General features: G+C 39.7%; 1 protein-coding gene across 2 annotated transcripts in view; it reads right to left on the reverse strand.

The window, feature by feature from the left end:
• The window catches only part of prkceb (protein kinase C, epsilon b), an 88,410-nt gene extending 72,366 nt beyond the window's left edge, over positions 1-16,044 (reverse strand). The window contains exon 1 of one of the 2 annotated variants that reach the window (XM_026942151.3): positions 13,968-16,044. In XM_026942151.3, the coding sequence (XP_026797952.1) occupies positions 13,968-14,315 (348 nt within the window). In that variant the 5' untranslated portion in view covers positions 14,316-16,044. The remainder of the gene's footprint in view (positions 1-13,967) is intronic. The other variant, XM_026942143.3, reaches the window with a different exon arrangement.
• Positions 16,045-16,430: the final 386 nt, after the last annotated feature.

Here is a 16,430-nt window from a genome sequence, read left to right on the forward strand (position 1 = left end):
TATTTAGACCTCAGACATAACTACAGACTTACATGCTACTCAGACAGCTGAGATGCGTGTACAGGGCAGAGCTTGCCAGAAACAAAGGTCTGTGTCAGTTAAATGCAAATCTGACTTTGAAAGTCCATTTTTTTAACTTGCATGCGTGACAAAACCTGAAAGTGAAAGGAAGATGGAAAAATGAGGCTCAATATTAGTGTATCAACATTCTGAAAATGAAATACGGTACAGTTTACACCTAGTATTAACAAGTGTGTCGAGTAACTGGATCACAAGTGATCAGTGCTGAGTACAAGTGTAAACAGGGTCCACGTACGTAGGTGGTCAGGGACACGTTTGGCCACACTACATTTGCAGTGTAAATGCTAATGCATCTCAATGCATCCCAAAAACTAGTTTTCAGAAAAAGGATCTAGCTACAGACTATACAGAATCAGATATCTCTACAGCTTAATGAGATGTGTAGTTGCAATAATGTAATAAAATGTTCTTCATGTTAAACACTCCCTACAATAGAAAATTTATAGCACTGTGGTCACTGTGATGCACAGTGTTGGTTTTTTTGTAATTATTTTTACAGCTGTATGTGCGTTACGCAGTAAAAACACATTTTTTTAAAAAATTTCCCTCAACTTCCATTTAAGTGATAAGTAACACAGGCAACATTTTTACTTCACCGTCCAGGTTAATAGCATGTAATACATGCCATATAATCAGACACTATGCCAGTTGGCCATATAATCAGACACTATGTCAGTTCCTTACTAAACAAATCTCTTCTTGTTGGTAGTGTTTGCAAAATAGCTGCTAATAACACTTTTTGCTCTTTCATTCGCTTTTATTGTAACAGTAGCCTAGACCACATTTATAATTCATGGGCGATTTCAATACAATACCGAAACAATATATCTCACAGTACTACATGGTGCCCAAGTATCTCAAGTTAAAAGTAACTGAGAATGAAAGCACTGGGAGGCAGACAAGTCATCTTTAGGCTACTGCATGATTCAAGACAACTGAGTGAAAAAGACATTCAAATTAAAAGAGCAACATTAGTACAACATTCAAGCAGCACCAAAGATGATCCTTGTAAGGGGAAAACCCAAAGGTTAGAAGGGTAGAAAATGGGGGTTTTTTATCACCTACAAAGTGAAACACATGTAAAGTGTTACAGAAAACAAAACTTTCATATATCCCATAGACACAATAAAAGCAGTAGAAGCCACATTAGTCGCTGTTGCTATCTATTGAGATATTGCAAAGCTGCAACCATCATTGTTAGGGGCCAGATACAACTGGAAGCCAATTTAAGTATACGTTGAGACACAGGTCTGCCCTGATAAACTTGTCTTTTTGTTCAGTTTTTGGGGATCTCATAGACTAGTTGACTAGTCAACTAGACATTCACTAGTTGCCACCGTGGAGAGACAGATTTAAAACAGGTTAATGTGCTTTGTTAGTGTAAAAATATTTCAGACTAGATGAAACCAATAATACAATCAACTGCACAAAATCTACGCTGGGAAAAGTATTTAATTTTATGTTGATGATGATGATGATGATGATGATTATTATTATTATTACTATTACTTTAATGAACTGCTAACACTTTGCATGAAATGGAGATGTGTCCATGAGAATGTCAGATCAGACAGAGTAAAATCAGTAGCGCAGGCCAGTTCAAAGAAGACGATCCAGACAAGTTTTTGGACACTACTGAGGCTGGAGTCAAACATAGTGGAAAAACTTGCCAGATGCTGCTGTAGACATCACATCCTCCATCTATCATTAAGCCCTCAATTTCAGAGTCAGCGATTTCAGCTGAGCCGGCAACAGGGTGCATTTTAAGAACTGGTATGTCCTTAAATAGTATAATATGACACATAGATTTATTATATTGCACATGTATTACACCAATTCATTTACTTTCATTGTTACCAGACTAGTCTAAAAAAGCTCTGAAGATGGAACTGTAATTTGCATCCTGTGTATGGCTGTTAAGTGTGGTTTTAGGCATGATTTGCTGCACAAATATGAGTCAAAAATAATGACGTCTTGAAAAGGTTTATGCTTTAACTATGGAAAAGATGACTAGTCAACTATTTTTTTTAATTACTGGTGGACTAGTGAAAATTATTAGTCATGCCAACTCTAATCTCTTTGTTACAGTTGGCACATATACAATATTTCTATATTTCATATTGCAGTCAGATGTACATGTTTAAACACAGGTGATATTTTGATTTTGTTTAACTGGTGGAAGCTGCTAGAACTTCAATTAATGAAGTTAATACATATTAGTATTAATACATTTAAATCTACTACATTGCTTATTGTAATAATAATAAAGCTGAGTAGACAGGTGTTTATTAAAGCACATCACAGAAAACAGATAACAAGAAGACTGTAAATGAGAATTACATACATGATCATTTCCTGCATGCTTTAGCTGAACTTGACAAAACATGCTTTCTCGCTCCCTCTCACTACACTGCACTTGTGTAACAGAGTGGTTCTGCGTATCTGTGTGCAACTGTGAAAAACCAAGTGAGTCAAAAACACATGCACAAAGAGAGAGAGAGAAGAAGAAGAAGAAATATAAAATCCACAGCATGCTCCTGAAGTGTCTTCCAAAGAATTATTTACAACACACCGGAGCTTCATTACTATACTTGCTACAGGTTGTGACTTGAACAGGGAGCCACAGCTTACCAATGAGACCTTATCTGTATAATAACCAGCAAAAGACCAACAAAGCAAATATGTAAATATGATGTAAATACTAAATTTACATCAGGTTTACTATTACATGAATAACACACAAATAGATTACAATACACACTCAAGTGTGGGAAGAGTTGGACAAACCCTTGTGTGGGATACCTGTCCTTGTAATCCATGTCAAGGAAACTGGCTGCTTGTCTAGCTCACTGTGCTCACACATAGTCAACATGATGTGACTTGTGTATACTAGGAGCTGAAGAGGTAAACAACCATAAGACCTCATACATGACTACTACAAAGCATACTACTGGCATTTCACCAGCTTGTTGACTTTGTTTTAGTTGGCACTTGCCAAAATGAATCACACAAATGGTATTTATTCTGAGTATGAGGGTGTTCACCTTCAATCAGAATAAATAAGGACATATTGGTGAAATCAAACTGATACTAAAAGTAATTATGGAGATGAAAGGCATAAGAACATTATGACCATTACTAAAGTATTGTAGTGGCTCAGAATGAATGACATCTTATTTCAAGAATAAGATTCCCAAGATCTTGGGACGCTGTGTGAGGACAAGGGGCTTAGCCTGGGAGCAGAAGCATGAGCTCTTGCTCATAAGCATTTAATATATGCATTCATACATTGAAGACAGTTAGCTTATTACCCTAAAATCCTACTAAGACAGAGAGAGAGAAGCGGTATGCATCGTTACTTAGGCCTATCAAAAAGATGAGTCCTGTAGAATATGCTACAACACAGGATCACAGATCAGCAATTTCGACTGTTCCGCTTGATTGTCTGTCTCACTGTACTCTGCCCAACTTTGGTGGGAAGTAACGCTGATGAGTAAGCATTTATTCCTCAATATCACTGCAAACATCACAACTCTTTTTCCCCCTCCCCAGATCGGTCGCTATCTCTCTGGGAAGTAAACGTGGGAGACTGAAAACAGGAAGCCGAGGCTACCGTGTGACTCAAACATAGTGCTGGTATTTTTAGCGCAGGCCACAGCAACCTCTTGGCCCCCGCTTCCTTCAGGCCAGCAGGAGGACACCACTATCCACTCCTCAACGCAGCCCCGCTGGGAAAGCAGGTCAGGCTAAGAGGGGCTCCTATCGTATTTGACGTTTTATATCAGACTTTTCTGTCAACAGCAGAGTGAGGCTACAAATATCAGCATGACAGTGAACGGATGTGCACACACCACCTGAACTGGCTTACTGCTCGATGACCACTGTCGTCGAATGGTAGAAAAGATGTAGCATCAAATTAACATCATATCACTACAGGAGCAACAATACAAATGTGTACAAGTATTTGTCATGTACAATCCTCTAACTAATGTCATAAGCTCGATTAACAGTTCATTTAAAACTCTCAACGTACAACAATCGAGGCATAAATTCAGCTCTTTCTCTTTTGGTCTTGAGATAAGGATCTAGACCCATATCGAAGAAGTGTCATGAATCCGTTCTCTCTGTAGAGGGACAGAGGCGGAAAGTAGGCTTTTAATGCAGGGCAAGGTCAGGGTCTGGGTGGGTGAGTTTAGACTGGCAGAGAGAGGGGCTTTGTCAGACTGCTGTGCCATGCTCAGATGTCAGCTCTATTGTTTCTGCAGGCAACTTAACCTGCGTCACAGCCTCAGGGTGAAGCACTCACGGTGACGCCACACATCACAATGCTGGCCGCTCAAATTCACTCCACCCACAGCACTCCATCAGTGTAATGTCACACAGTGAATATACAATCCACACATCAACACACAAACGAAACTGATTCTTGACAATCTCATCCTGAACACGTGACAAATACACAGCACACAACACTGAACTGGAATCAAATCCAGAGTCGTTCATTCAGTGGTAGTCCTTCATATGGTGTTATATAAAGTATCATATACAGTCATGGGGAAAGAAGTACATCCTCTTTCATTCTACTTTTTTTATTTATAAGGGCCTAAATAACAATGGTGTGGTCCTCACCAACTTCTATAAACAAACAAATAACCTCAGGTAACAACAAAAATACACAACAGATTTCGATATGTAGTCATTTGTTTCCCCAAAACATAAACCAACATTCACAAATCAGGTGAGAGATAATAAGTACACCCTTGCTACTTCCACAATCACTAAGAGAGTAATTAGCAACCAGGTGTTACTAATGAAATGCACAAGATTAGTTAGTCGTCAAGAAGTGTGACTACCTCTACAAAAGCAGAACTTTTGGCAGTTTCAAATCAATCCAATTTCATTTGTATAGCACTTTTAACAATGGACATTGTCACAAAGCAGCTTTACAGAAACATATATTATATAATACATATATATATATATATATACACAAATATATATAAAAATTTGGGATATAAATTTCCTATAAATTATCCCTAATGAGCAAGCCAGAGGAGACAAGGACAAGGAAAAACTCTGACACCGGATAGCACGATTGTAAATAATTTCACTTTTATAACTGTAATCTATATAGTCAACACGTGCACTTGTGTAATCAGATATGTTTGAGCTTATGAATATGAGCATCAGAGTCATTTCTGAATTCAGTATATTTTTAACTTGAAGTATATTTTGTTGAAATTATCAACTGTCCAATGATGGAAACTTGACTGCAAATCTGTTCATAGGAATTGCAGTCCTAAGCCTATCCAAGGAAGGTTTGGTGTTCTAGCTCACTCAGGTGTGTCCAGATCTTGCCAAGAAGAAAAATGACCTCAGAGAAACAATTGTTGCTGCTCATCAATATGGGAAGGGTTATAAGGCCATCTCCAAACAATTTGAAATTCACCATTCTACAGTGAGAAGGCTTGTTTACAAATGGAGAGCCTTCAAGCAATCCAAGGTCAGACCGTTTAATGCTCAGAGATATAAAGAAAAACCCAAGAGCTACTGCTACTTCCTTGAGTTTGTTTACGATTTGCTCAACTGTCCAATTGAAGCCAGTGTTGAGCATTTCTTGCCGTATCTCCTCATACACCTTTTTTTCCCTTTGTGAGCTCTCTAGTTTGTCTTTACTGTCAGTGGAAGCAGAACGCACACTTCCTCCATAGGCCACTGCTGAACTACTTTCTCAGACATTTTGTGTCTTTTTTTCTATTTCAGTAGTTACTGGAGATGTTAGCGCGGTAGCTAGCAACCAACATTGTTGTCATTCAGAAAATTTTTCCTGGTGAACCTACATTTCCCTGCCCCTGCACCGCACCCGCCCCATGATGTAACCGGCTCTGGGGTTCCAGTCCAGCAAGTTTTTAGGGCAGGGATAGAACCGATCTTTCGGGCCTGGAACCGCCTTCTCTGTGGGGGATACACGCGGAACGGTTCAAGAACTGGAACAGGCCAGGAACCCGCACTAGCACCCTGTCAAAAGGGGAGAAAGGGGGCCTGAGATGCTGTGGTGGGATCTTAAGAGAGTTGTACATAAACAAATGCCCTCAAACATCGATGAACTGAAGCAATGTTGTAAAGAAGAGTGAGCCAAATGATGTGAGAGACTGATAAATCCCTACAGAAAACTTCATGTTATTGTTGCTAAAGGTGGTTCTACATATTAGTGAATTATAGGGTATACTTATTTTTTTCTCACCTGGTTTCTGAATGTTAGTTTTCTTTTTGGAAAAAAATGACTACATAATGAAATTTGTTGTCTTTTTTTGTTGTCACCTGAGGTTATCTGCTTGTTTATAGAAGATGGTGAGGACCACATAATTATTATTTAGGCCCCAACAAATAAAAACAGAATCGAAGGAGGGTGTACATCCTTTTTCCAGTGACTGTAGTATCAGATATTCTGAGCGCATTATTATTTCCTCTCACTTTGTCTCTGAGAACGCTACAGCTTTTACATGCTAGTCTTAACCAACAAGCCAAAAGAATGAGTGAATGAATAAATTCATTCATTCATTTTCAGTAATCGCTTTATCCTGGTCAAGGTTGCTGTGGATCTAGGCAGGGCTAAGACCCTGGATAAAATACCAGTCCTTCACAGGGTACCATGCACACACACATTCACATCTACAAGCAATTTGGCTTAGCCAGTCAACCTACTGGCATGTTTTTGGGAGTTGAGAAGAAACCGACTAACCCATGATCATTGAAAGAATATGTAAAACTCCACATAGACAGTAACCCAAGCTCAAGATTGAACCAGGGACCCTGGAGCTGTGAAACGGCAACGCTACCTGCTGCACCACCATGTCACCTGTGAGTGAATTAGTTAATGAACTGATTCCTCTGGTGAACTATATGTCAGCATTACAAACTATTCTCAACACAAAAGCCAACTGAACAAAGAAAAAATTACAAAAAAAAAAAACAAATTAACCAATTAGGGTTGCAATCCATACGGGCATGTTCGAACACTCAGAAATGAAGCTCAGATGACAAACAAAGTCTATGTTGTGTGATGCATTTACAGTGTTTAATTATGATGAAATTGCTGGCATTTCCACCTGTGGGTTTTTCCCAGTGTTCTCCGGAGTTTCCGGGTGCTTATTGGTAGGGTTCATTTTTTTTTTAATTGATGATGATAATAATGATGAGAGAATAAAATCTGCACCTCGTGTACAGTTACCATCATGACCATTGAAGAAGTACAGGATTTGAGTGATTACCAGTAAGCTTTAATGCAAACTGAAACTGTAGGATGAAAGGGTAGGAAGGAGAGAAATAGCAGGATCAGAACAACTGAGTAGTGTCACAATCTTAAGAAGGAACTGGGAGAAAAAAATAGGGGAAAACTGAAATTAACTAAGGATCAAGTTCTTGCTAGTGGAAGGGGAAAATATGGGACTTTGGAGGTCATTTGGGCCTGTGTTTTTAAGGGAAGGTCTGTGTTTAAGTGCAGATTTTACTAAAACATTATTGGGATATGGGGCTTATGAACATAAAATGGTGTAATTGAGAATGAACAGTACAGTTGTTTGTTTTTCTCTGGTTAAGAGTTAACAGTCTGTTAATTGTTAACATTCATTTGTGTCTTTACCTAGGTCTCACACGCTGTGCTGAGTGTTTGTACTCCATGTTCCTTATGTCACCCACACTACATGTTGCGACTCCAATCCAGTACTTTTACATAGTCAACGGTTCCCAATATTTACATAATGGTTTCAGGATTAATACATGACAAAAGCACATGGATACAGCACACATACCTCTCCTTTCACCTGCCTCTGAATTAAATACACTGAGAGAAGGAATTTTTACAGTTGCAATAATCAGTTTACAGACTTACAGATACAGCGTAATGTCACAAAGACAAAGAGGAATGTATCAGACACTCGGTTTCAACTCTGTTTGAACCTAGTTTGGAGGCTTGTGTAATAAAATACTATACTGATTTGTGCAGTACTAACTTGGGGAAAGTAAGAAATAAAAAGCATCCGAAATTATTAAAGAATGACAAGGAGATGTTGACTAAGGTTAAACTTTAATTACCGTATATGCTGATTAGTGTTTATGTGGCATGTTGCTACAGTGTGTCACATATTCCCACTCTGTGCTAGTTCTACACTAAATCACCAACACACACCTACTATAGACAGAAAGTAAGGAATGCAAGACTTCACACAAGATGTCTGAGAAAAGTTTCAGTCGAAACTACTCCTTGAAAACTGGCAACAAACTGAGATGCATGTAATGGCTTGTAAAGTGAAAGGCATATGAATGGGAATCCACACAAACTCTCCTTCTCATAGACACTAACTCAAATGAGAGGCATTAAATCCTGAGTCAGCAGTGTGGAGGAGGTTGCAAGTGTAGACATGTGCCATACATATTTGGACCTGTGTTATCTGCTCTTGCTCAGTTTGCCAAGAACATTTTGCATCCAACATGCTTTAAGAAGATACCAGGCTCACTTTTCTTCCATCCACCTCCACCTTGTTTTTTGGAAGTCTTGGCAAACAGCAAGTTACTACCTGACCAAGTCGCCCACTGAGTTTCAAGTGTCTGGCAGCAACTCTTCATTGCCTTGAATCGATTTACACTCATTCTAATTGCTTTGTGCCTTTCCTGGAGGAAGACTTCTGTTTTCAATGAAAAGTAGTTTGGATTAAATGCCAAGAATTCAACGTTAGTCATGGCTAGTGGATCTGAGTCTAAGTGACTATACTATCACCACTCATATGAATTCTAAGTTAAGGTGAGTAGCAAAACATTTTCAATATTATAACGCAAGCAAATAACTTCAAGTTTATTAAAAGGTAATATCCCTCCAATAAATGGAATAATGTCTTCAGGTATAATCCATTTATGTCTTGGCTTATTATTCAGTTACTTATCTTAAACACACTACTGTGTATTTGGCCAAAAGTTTGTGAACACCTGACCATCACACTCTTCCCCAAACTGTTGCCACAAAGTTGGAAGCACACAATTGTATAGGATGTACAGGATGATATAGAATTTCACTTCACTGAAACTAAGAGGCCCAAACCTGTTCCAGCATGAGAGTGTCCCTGTGCACAAAACAAGGTCAATGAAGACATGGTTTGCCAAGGCTGGAGTAGAAGAACTTGAGTGGTCGGCATAGAGCCCTGACCTCAACCCCACTGAACACTTTTCAAATGAATTGGAATGCTGTCTCTGCCCCAGGCCTCCTCACCCAACATCAGTGCCTGACCTCAATAATACTCTTGTGGCTGAATGAGCGTAAATCCCCACAGCCACGTTCCAAAATCTAGTGGAAAGCCTTCCCAGAAGAGTGGAGGTTATTATAACAAAAAAGCGGGGAATAAGTCTGGAATGGGATGTTCAACAAGCACATATGTGTGATGGTCAGGGATCCACAAACTTTTGGCCATATGGTGTATTATTCAATATGGCACAATACTGTAGTAATCACAGAAAGATGTTCCTTAAGAAGAAGAAGAAGAAGAAAGCAAATCTAAATATTTAGATTTATACTTAGAAGAATACTTAGATCCTAAATTACACCTTATCAGTTCCTATCAGTGTTTACATAGGGTTCTTAACTTTGCAGAGTTTTTTTAATATCACAGTTTAAACAGTTCACCAGGACGAAGACAACAGATGACATAACCTATAGCAGGCTAATCACTCCTTTGCCTAGTTATCTATTAATCAGAGTAGCTCTGCTATGTTGCCTTTGGTTGGTTCCCTACAGTAATTTTCATGTACATATCTCATGTACACATACATTTTAGTCTTGGATTACAGCCCCAAGACTGTGGAATAGTTTACCCCTCTCAGTCAGGTCTTTTCCAAATCTCAGCACACTCAAGTCCCATTTAAAACCCATCTTTTCTCTTTGGCCTATGCCTGGCTGTAAGATGTGTGGTGTATGGTTAGGTTAGCTTTTTAGGTTGAAGCAGTGGTGCATTTTCTCTGTGGTTTTCATTTATTTAATTTGTTTACCTTATGTAATTTTGTATCTTATCTGTCTTTTAATTATTATTATCTTTTTATCAGCTTAGTTTAACTTTATTTTATTATCTTGGGATTTTGTTTGCATGTTTTTACAGCACTTTGGTCAATACTTCTTGTTTTTAAAGGTGCTTTACAACTAAACTTGCCTTGCCTTGCCTTGGATAGAGTGCCATAAAATGCATGATATCCTGGTAAAATTCAGTAAGACTATCAACCATGCTTAATGTTAGGATAAGAATAGATCTCAATTTTCTTAAGAATAGATCTCAACTTTCAGTACTGGTAGTTTAAAAACATGTTTTAAAAGCTCTGTGCCAGCCAAACATATGAAACCTACTCTATTTGGGTTAAGAAGAATATTTGACAGGTATAGCATACTAACATAGTAACATGAGTGAGGACAGAAGAGACACAGAGACACACAAGCTGGGAAAGAAGAGGGAATAAAATGGTCCTGCTAAAGTTTACACAGCCGGCAAATCTCACATGTCACACCTCCAGCGAGTCCTGTTATGGTGTTTTAACTCAAAAGTGAGTGGTCATGAAATGCTCCTGCACAGAGCAGCCTGCAATGAACAACAACCCCCTGGCAAGTAATAATACAAAAAAACCACAATGACAAACTCAAGTGGAGAACAGATAAAGAAAGGTTTAATCTGGAAGGTAAAAGGGATTTTGTTTACGCTTCTGCATGCATGTACATTTCCCAAGAAAAGAACGATTAAGAGAATTTCCAGTTATGGACAAATCAGCAGTAAGCAGCCAACCATCACATACCTTACAGTATATTCAACTTGCTCCTGGCGCAAAAAGACTGGATACATTTTCTGTCACTTTCAGTTCTCTCTCCATTACACACATATATACACACATGATCGAATTAAAAAAAAAATCATTTTCTCTGATGGTTAGATAGAAAGCAGACCAGTAGTGTAACTATCAGTCTATAACTGCCTGAATTAGAATTTGTTGTCGGAAAAGATCATTCAAATTTGCCTATACTACCAGGGGAGTGATCAGGCATTCTGCACAGTCATGTTGTACTACAAAGATTGTTTGGGGCTATTAGAAAATCATTAGAAATGTATTTATGTACACATTTTTTTCTTTTTCAACATTAATGCACTGTCAGTCAAAACTAAACCTCCAGATTAAATCTAAACATACACATGAGCCACATCTTCAGAGGCCATCTATATTTTCAGTGCTGCTCTATTTGTATGTGCATTTGAGAATAACGTGAAGGTCAGATTAGGACATCGAAATCCTCTTCGAAGAAGAAGCACAAAGTGTAGGATCCAACCTAAAGTTTAACCCTTAGGAGAGCTCAGCTCCAAATGAGAATAAATGATGTGCACACGATGAGAAAACAGTAACACTTCTGCAGCAGAATGCAGAAGGACACACTTACTTTTTGTGTGCGTGCGTGTGCGTGTGTGCGTGTGTGTGTGTGTGTGTGCGCTTGTACAGTATATCATATATCTTTCCATCAGGACGTATGCAATGTTAGCTGGTAGGTCAAAAAAAAATCTAAAAGGTTTGAACTGATTAACATCAATTATTCAATTTCTGTTTCCCAAAACATAAACACCTCAAGGGTATTTTCTCAAACTGGAAAACAACACTGCCCCTCCATATGCAATGCAAATGGAGAAAGTGACTTTAAAATCTGCTCATGGAGCTTTTTTTTCACTAAAGACAGCCAGTACTTCAGGCTACTTACAAGCTCCCTCTTAGAGATTTGATACTGCTCACATGCTGTTTGACTGGGCTTTTTTCTTTGCTTTATCTCTCTCTTTGTGGCCTCTCCATCCTGCTCTGTCTCTCTCTCTCATTTCACCTCCTCCCTCCTCTGCTCAGTGTTTGCATCATACGCAAACAGACATTTTGACTTTTTTAATTTTGACATTTTTTGAATGTAAAGAAGATTTTAAAAGGTAAAAAGGAAAAAGGAATACGGTGTGTCTTTGTCTTATCCTCTCTGTCTTCATGCCATGCTATGTGCAATACGCATAAATGTTCAACGTGTGGGTGATACAACCTGCTGCAATACTATAGCATTAGAAAAGACCACAATATAGACATTTTTTCTTTAACTTTAGATAATATATATCCAGATGATTGCTGCCTAGCTGCCTAGTAAGTCATCCACATAACTCCACCTTGCCTATAGTTCAGACTTCTGCCAAAGCACACGAAGGTTTAGCGAAACTCAAATTAAAATGAGGGCGGCTGCTGTGTTACGTTTAGCCAACCAGACAAGTTCTTTTACAAAGGCGAAAACGTTTAATTTGTCACAAACAAATCCATGTAAATGTCCTGGAAAGGTCCAACAGCAGTGAGCAGAGAGAGATTGTGGGGCAGCAGTATGAACAAAGATTCTGGAAAGCTTAGGCACTTTGGGTCAGTTCAAAACAAGCAATCACAAGTGAAGGGGAGGAGTTGGAGGACAGTCTGCAGATTTCAGTGCTGCTGTTTGTCAGCTTGCATGCTTAGATAAAAAAAGACTGCTCAAAGAAAGCAAGTTAACAGCATAGGTTTTTACATTTTATGGGGCTAAGAATAATAGGAGGACTGAAGCCCCATTAAACGGGGCAAGAATTGCCTATGCCGTGAACTCCTCACGATGTTGACTGACACAAACCTTACACTTGAACAGAGGACACATATTGTCTTAAAGCACACCATCATCATGCCTGTGATGGTTCACTAAACTTAGCAACAGAAGCTTGCAGAGAGGCACTTTGGTTCCTGCAAGGATGGCATTGGCACTGGTCAATACACACACACGCATACTGGGAACGTACCCGAAATTAAAAAAGTAATTGGTGGAGTCCTAGCTTTGTGCCAAAACAATAGCTGCCAATCTTCTGCCTGTCCAATTTGTAAAATAAGTGTTATGAAAGCAGCACGTCCTTATATCAGGATCTGATGGAGGTACATCAATAATTTAAACCTCTTTGTATGACTTGAATAAGTAAGCAAAAACTCAAGGCCCACAGTATGACCAAGCCTTAAAACATACTGTACACCTGTCATATTATCCTTCGAGAGAGAGAGAGAGAGAGAGAGAGACAGAGAGAGAGAGAGAGACATTTTTTTTTTACTTCTAATATATCACTGGCAAATGGTAAGCCTGTTTGAGTTTATTTGGCGTACTAAATGTTTACTCCACATTAATATAATTCTCAAATGCGATGTGTATTCATTCATGTGATATTACAAGATACTAAGCAATGATTAATCACAGTTTAAAGCACTGCATTCAATATTTTTGCTCAAATTACCAATCATTACTCATTCATTTTGAGGATTAATTAATGCAGGACTGTGTTGTGTTTAAAGCAACAGATACCACTGCATACAGTATGCTTGCAGCAACAAGAAGCATCAGCCCACTTTTCTTAAATCTCTTTTTTCTCTAACTCTATCTAATTGCTAACTCCATTAGTGTGAACAGGTCCACCTGTACCTACATGAGACAAACATCTTGCCTGTCTCGCTTTCGAGACGATTGCGCAATTCGCCAATCCTGCCCTGTCTGGCCGTTTACTATCAGGCTACATGAGTGCACAGCGGTGGTAATATGGCTCTCTGCAGCTGTAGGGAATATTTATGACAGAAAGCACCCTCTCTCACAGTCTCTATGCAACCGGTTTATGTAAACGCTGATCTGAGGCCCCTCTCTGCTGCTACAGCAAACCTGCTTGCATTAGGGGTATGAACCCCTGGCACATGCATCATGCATGGGGAAGAAAAAAATCTAAGGATTTATTAGGTGAGTGGCATGATGCATATATGATATGAGAGTGGAAGGAAGCCAGGAAGGGCGGTCATACCCAGTCCTCGAAGTGCTTGCTGCCGTTCTGCAGCAGGTCCTCGAACTGGATGGTGCAGTTGGCCACAAAGTCGTCATAGCCAATGGGCGCGTCATGAAACACCGAGAGCTCAATTTTGTGGCCGTCACGCACCTCAGCTACAAACTCATCATGCCATGAAGGGCTGTTGGTCTTCGGCTTTGTGGATGTCTGACCCACACGGGAGTCGTCCACATTGAGGGCGATATACGGGTCCAGCAGGAAGCTCTGCGCCTTCGGTCCCACGGCATGCCTCAGAGACCAGGCTGTAGGTTTCAGGTCCAGTGCCTCGATGATCTTTATCTTCAGCAGCCCGTTGAAGACCACCATGGTGGCGTGATGAATGCAGTGAATTCCTCACACTGCACCTTTAATCCCCTGTCACTCGGGCGAGTTATTCAACAGGGCGGCTGGAGAAAATCTGGACTTGTAATAAAGCAATGAAACACAATCAACCCGGTTAAAATGAACAGTCCAACACTCACAGACAGTCCTACAGGCAGCACAGACAGCAGGGTTTCACTTCTTTTAGCTCTCTGCAGTCGTTTTCCACGCACATATATGCGATATGAAACGAGATCATTTAAAAAAAAAAAAAAACAGCTCGATCATCAATGCGTCAAAGGGGGAAAGAACCGTGCTGATGTTCACATGGGGGATTCCGCACCTCGATCTCTGCATGAGAGCAAAAACATGCCCGAGCTGGAGCTCCTGAGGGGTAGAAATCCTCTCCTACTCTTCCTCCCCAGGCCGGAGCTCGGGACGGAGTCCAGCTTGTCCTCCGGACATTTGGGAACGCTTTATTTCACACTCTTCCAGCTGATGAAGGGAAATGGTTCAGGGTCGAGGATAGGTGCTGTTTCCGTTCGCTCTTCTTCAGCTTCCCGGGCCGTTTAGCTGTTCATCGGTGCTCGGTTTCCTGCAGCCCTGCCTCTTCCCCCCTCCTCCCAGCTGTGTGTGAACGCTACAGTGCAGGAAATGCGCAAAACGCGTCAGTTTGCCCAAACCGTGTTTACAGGGAATCAGTGCGGCACAGCACAGCTACACAAAGTCCTCCCTAGTATTTATCAGTTCATGAATGTTACATGTCCAGTGTGTATATCTGTCCAGCTGACTTGTGCACTGGAGAAGTGAATTCTGACCTTCAGCTCTGCGGTGCTGCTGCGTGTGTGAAAGTGTGTGAAAGTGTGTAGCACTCGTGTTCATCAGGTGTGAATTGTAATGCACTGGTGAACAGGCCTTATTACTGGGTTTGCTAGTCTATATGATGGAAGAAATCTTAACCTGAACACTAAACTATTTATTACTTGTCCAATATGATAATAAGCTGTTTCTGGTATTCAGCACAGTGTGGGATCTCTATGGTGTCTTTTTTAAGCACTGTTGCCACTTTTTTTTTTTTTTTTTTTTTTTAAAACTTACTATGACACAACCTACTCAGCTATTCAGTTAGCTTTTTTTTTTGCCTATTAGATGCTCCTGTAGGACTGTAAATTACTAGAATTACTAGAATATTTGATGTTATGACGTCATGTTAAGCACATAACACAACATAACATCATTTTCTTATGTGCACAATTACTAAAGTGTATGAGGTTGTTGCTGAGGCAGTCATTGGTCATCAGTGCACTCTAAAACCAACTGTAGGTATGGTGTGTATATATATTTTCCTGTCACATTTCTTTAATCTTCATAAAACATGCCTGCAGTCTGTCTGTTTACCTAAAGCGCTATCTTGTGGCTGGAATTCTCATTATACACCGTATACATTTAGGCTGCACGTGCGAGCCTATTGGTGGTGCACTCGTAAGTAAAAGACGTTCAGGCTTGTTTTAATGTTAATTCAGCCCTCTTAAAACCATGAAAAGAAAACATTTGCTCGTGTCAACACGCGTCGAAACTACACAACTCCACACGTTTAACCGCAGCTTCACCGCTCAACAGCTGCTTCCAAACTTATCACGCGTGCGCGTCGTGAACTGGGCGTGCTCACCAATCACAATCAGCCTCTGGGATGACGTTGTACAGAACTCGACCAATCACGATCAACTGCACCGCTTGGCTCGTAGGTGCAATGTTCCTTTATTTATGCTTTTTTATTTGAAAGACGCGAGACGTTTAATACGAGGCACAGGTTACAAAATGGCCAGGGAGTGTATGTTATGGTCTTAGTGGACAGTCAAAACAGTATTTCCGAGTGCACTATATATATGGACTTTTATTCCATTTGCAATAACTTTTAAGTGCTTGTGTGTGTCTGCATATATATATATATATATATATATATATATATATATATATATGTATATATATATATATATATATATATATATATACACACCCACACACACACACACACACACACACATATATGCGTGTGTGTGTGTGTGTGTGTGTGTTCTCTGGTGCTTTTAATGCACTCTCATACCTTCCTATATCCTTTTC

Source organism: Pangasianodon hypophthalmus, chromosome 3 (assembly GCF_027358585.1).
Source record: "Pangasianodon hypophthalmus isolate fPanHyp1 chromosome 3, fPanHyp1.pri, whole genome shotgun sequence".
In the NCBI taxonomy this organism is placed as follows: Eukaryota; Metazoa; Chordata; class Actinopteri; order Siluriformes; family Pangasiidae; genus Pangasianodon; species Pangasianodon hypophthalmus.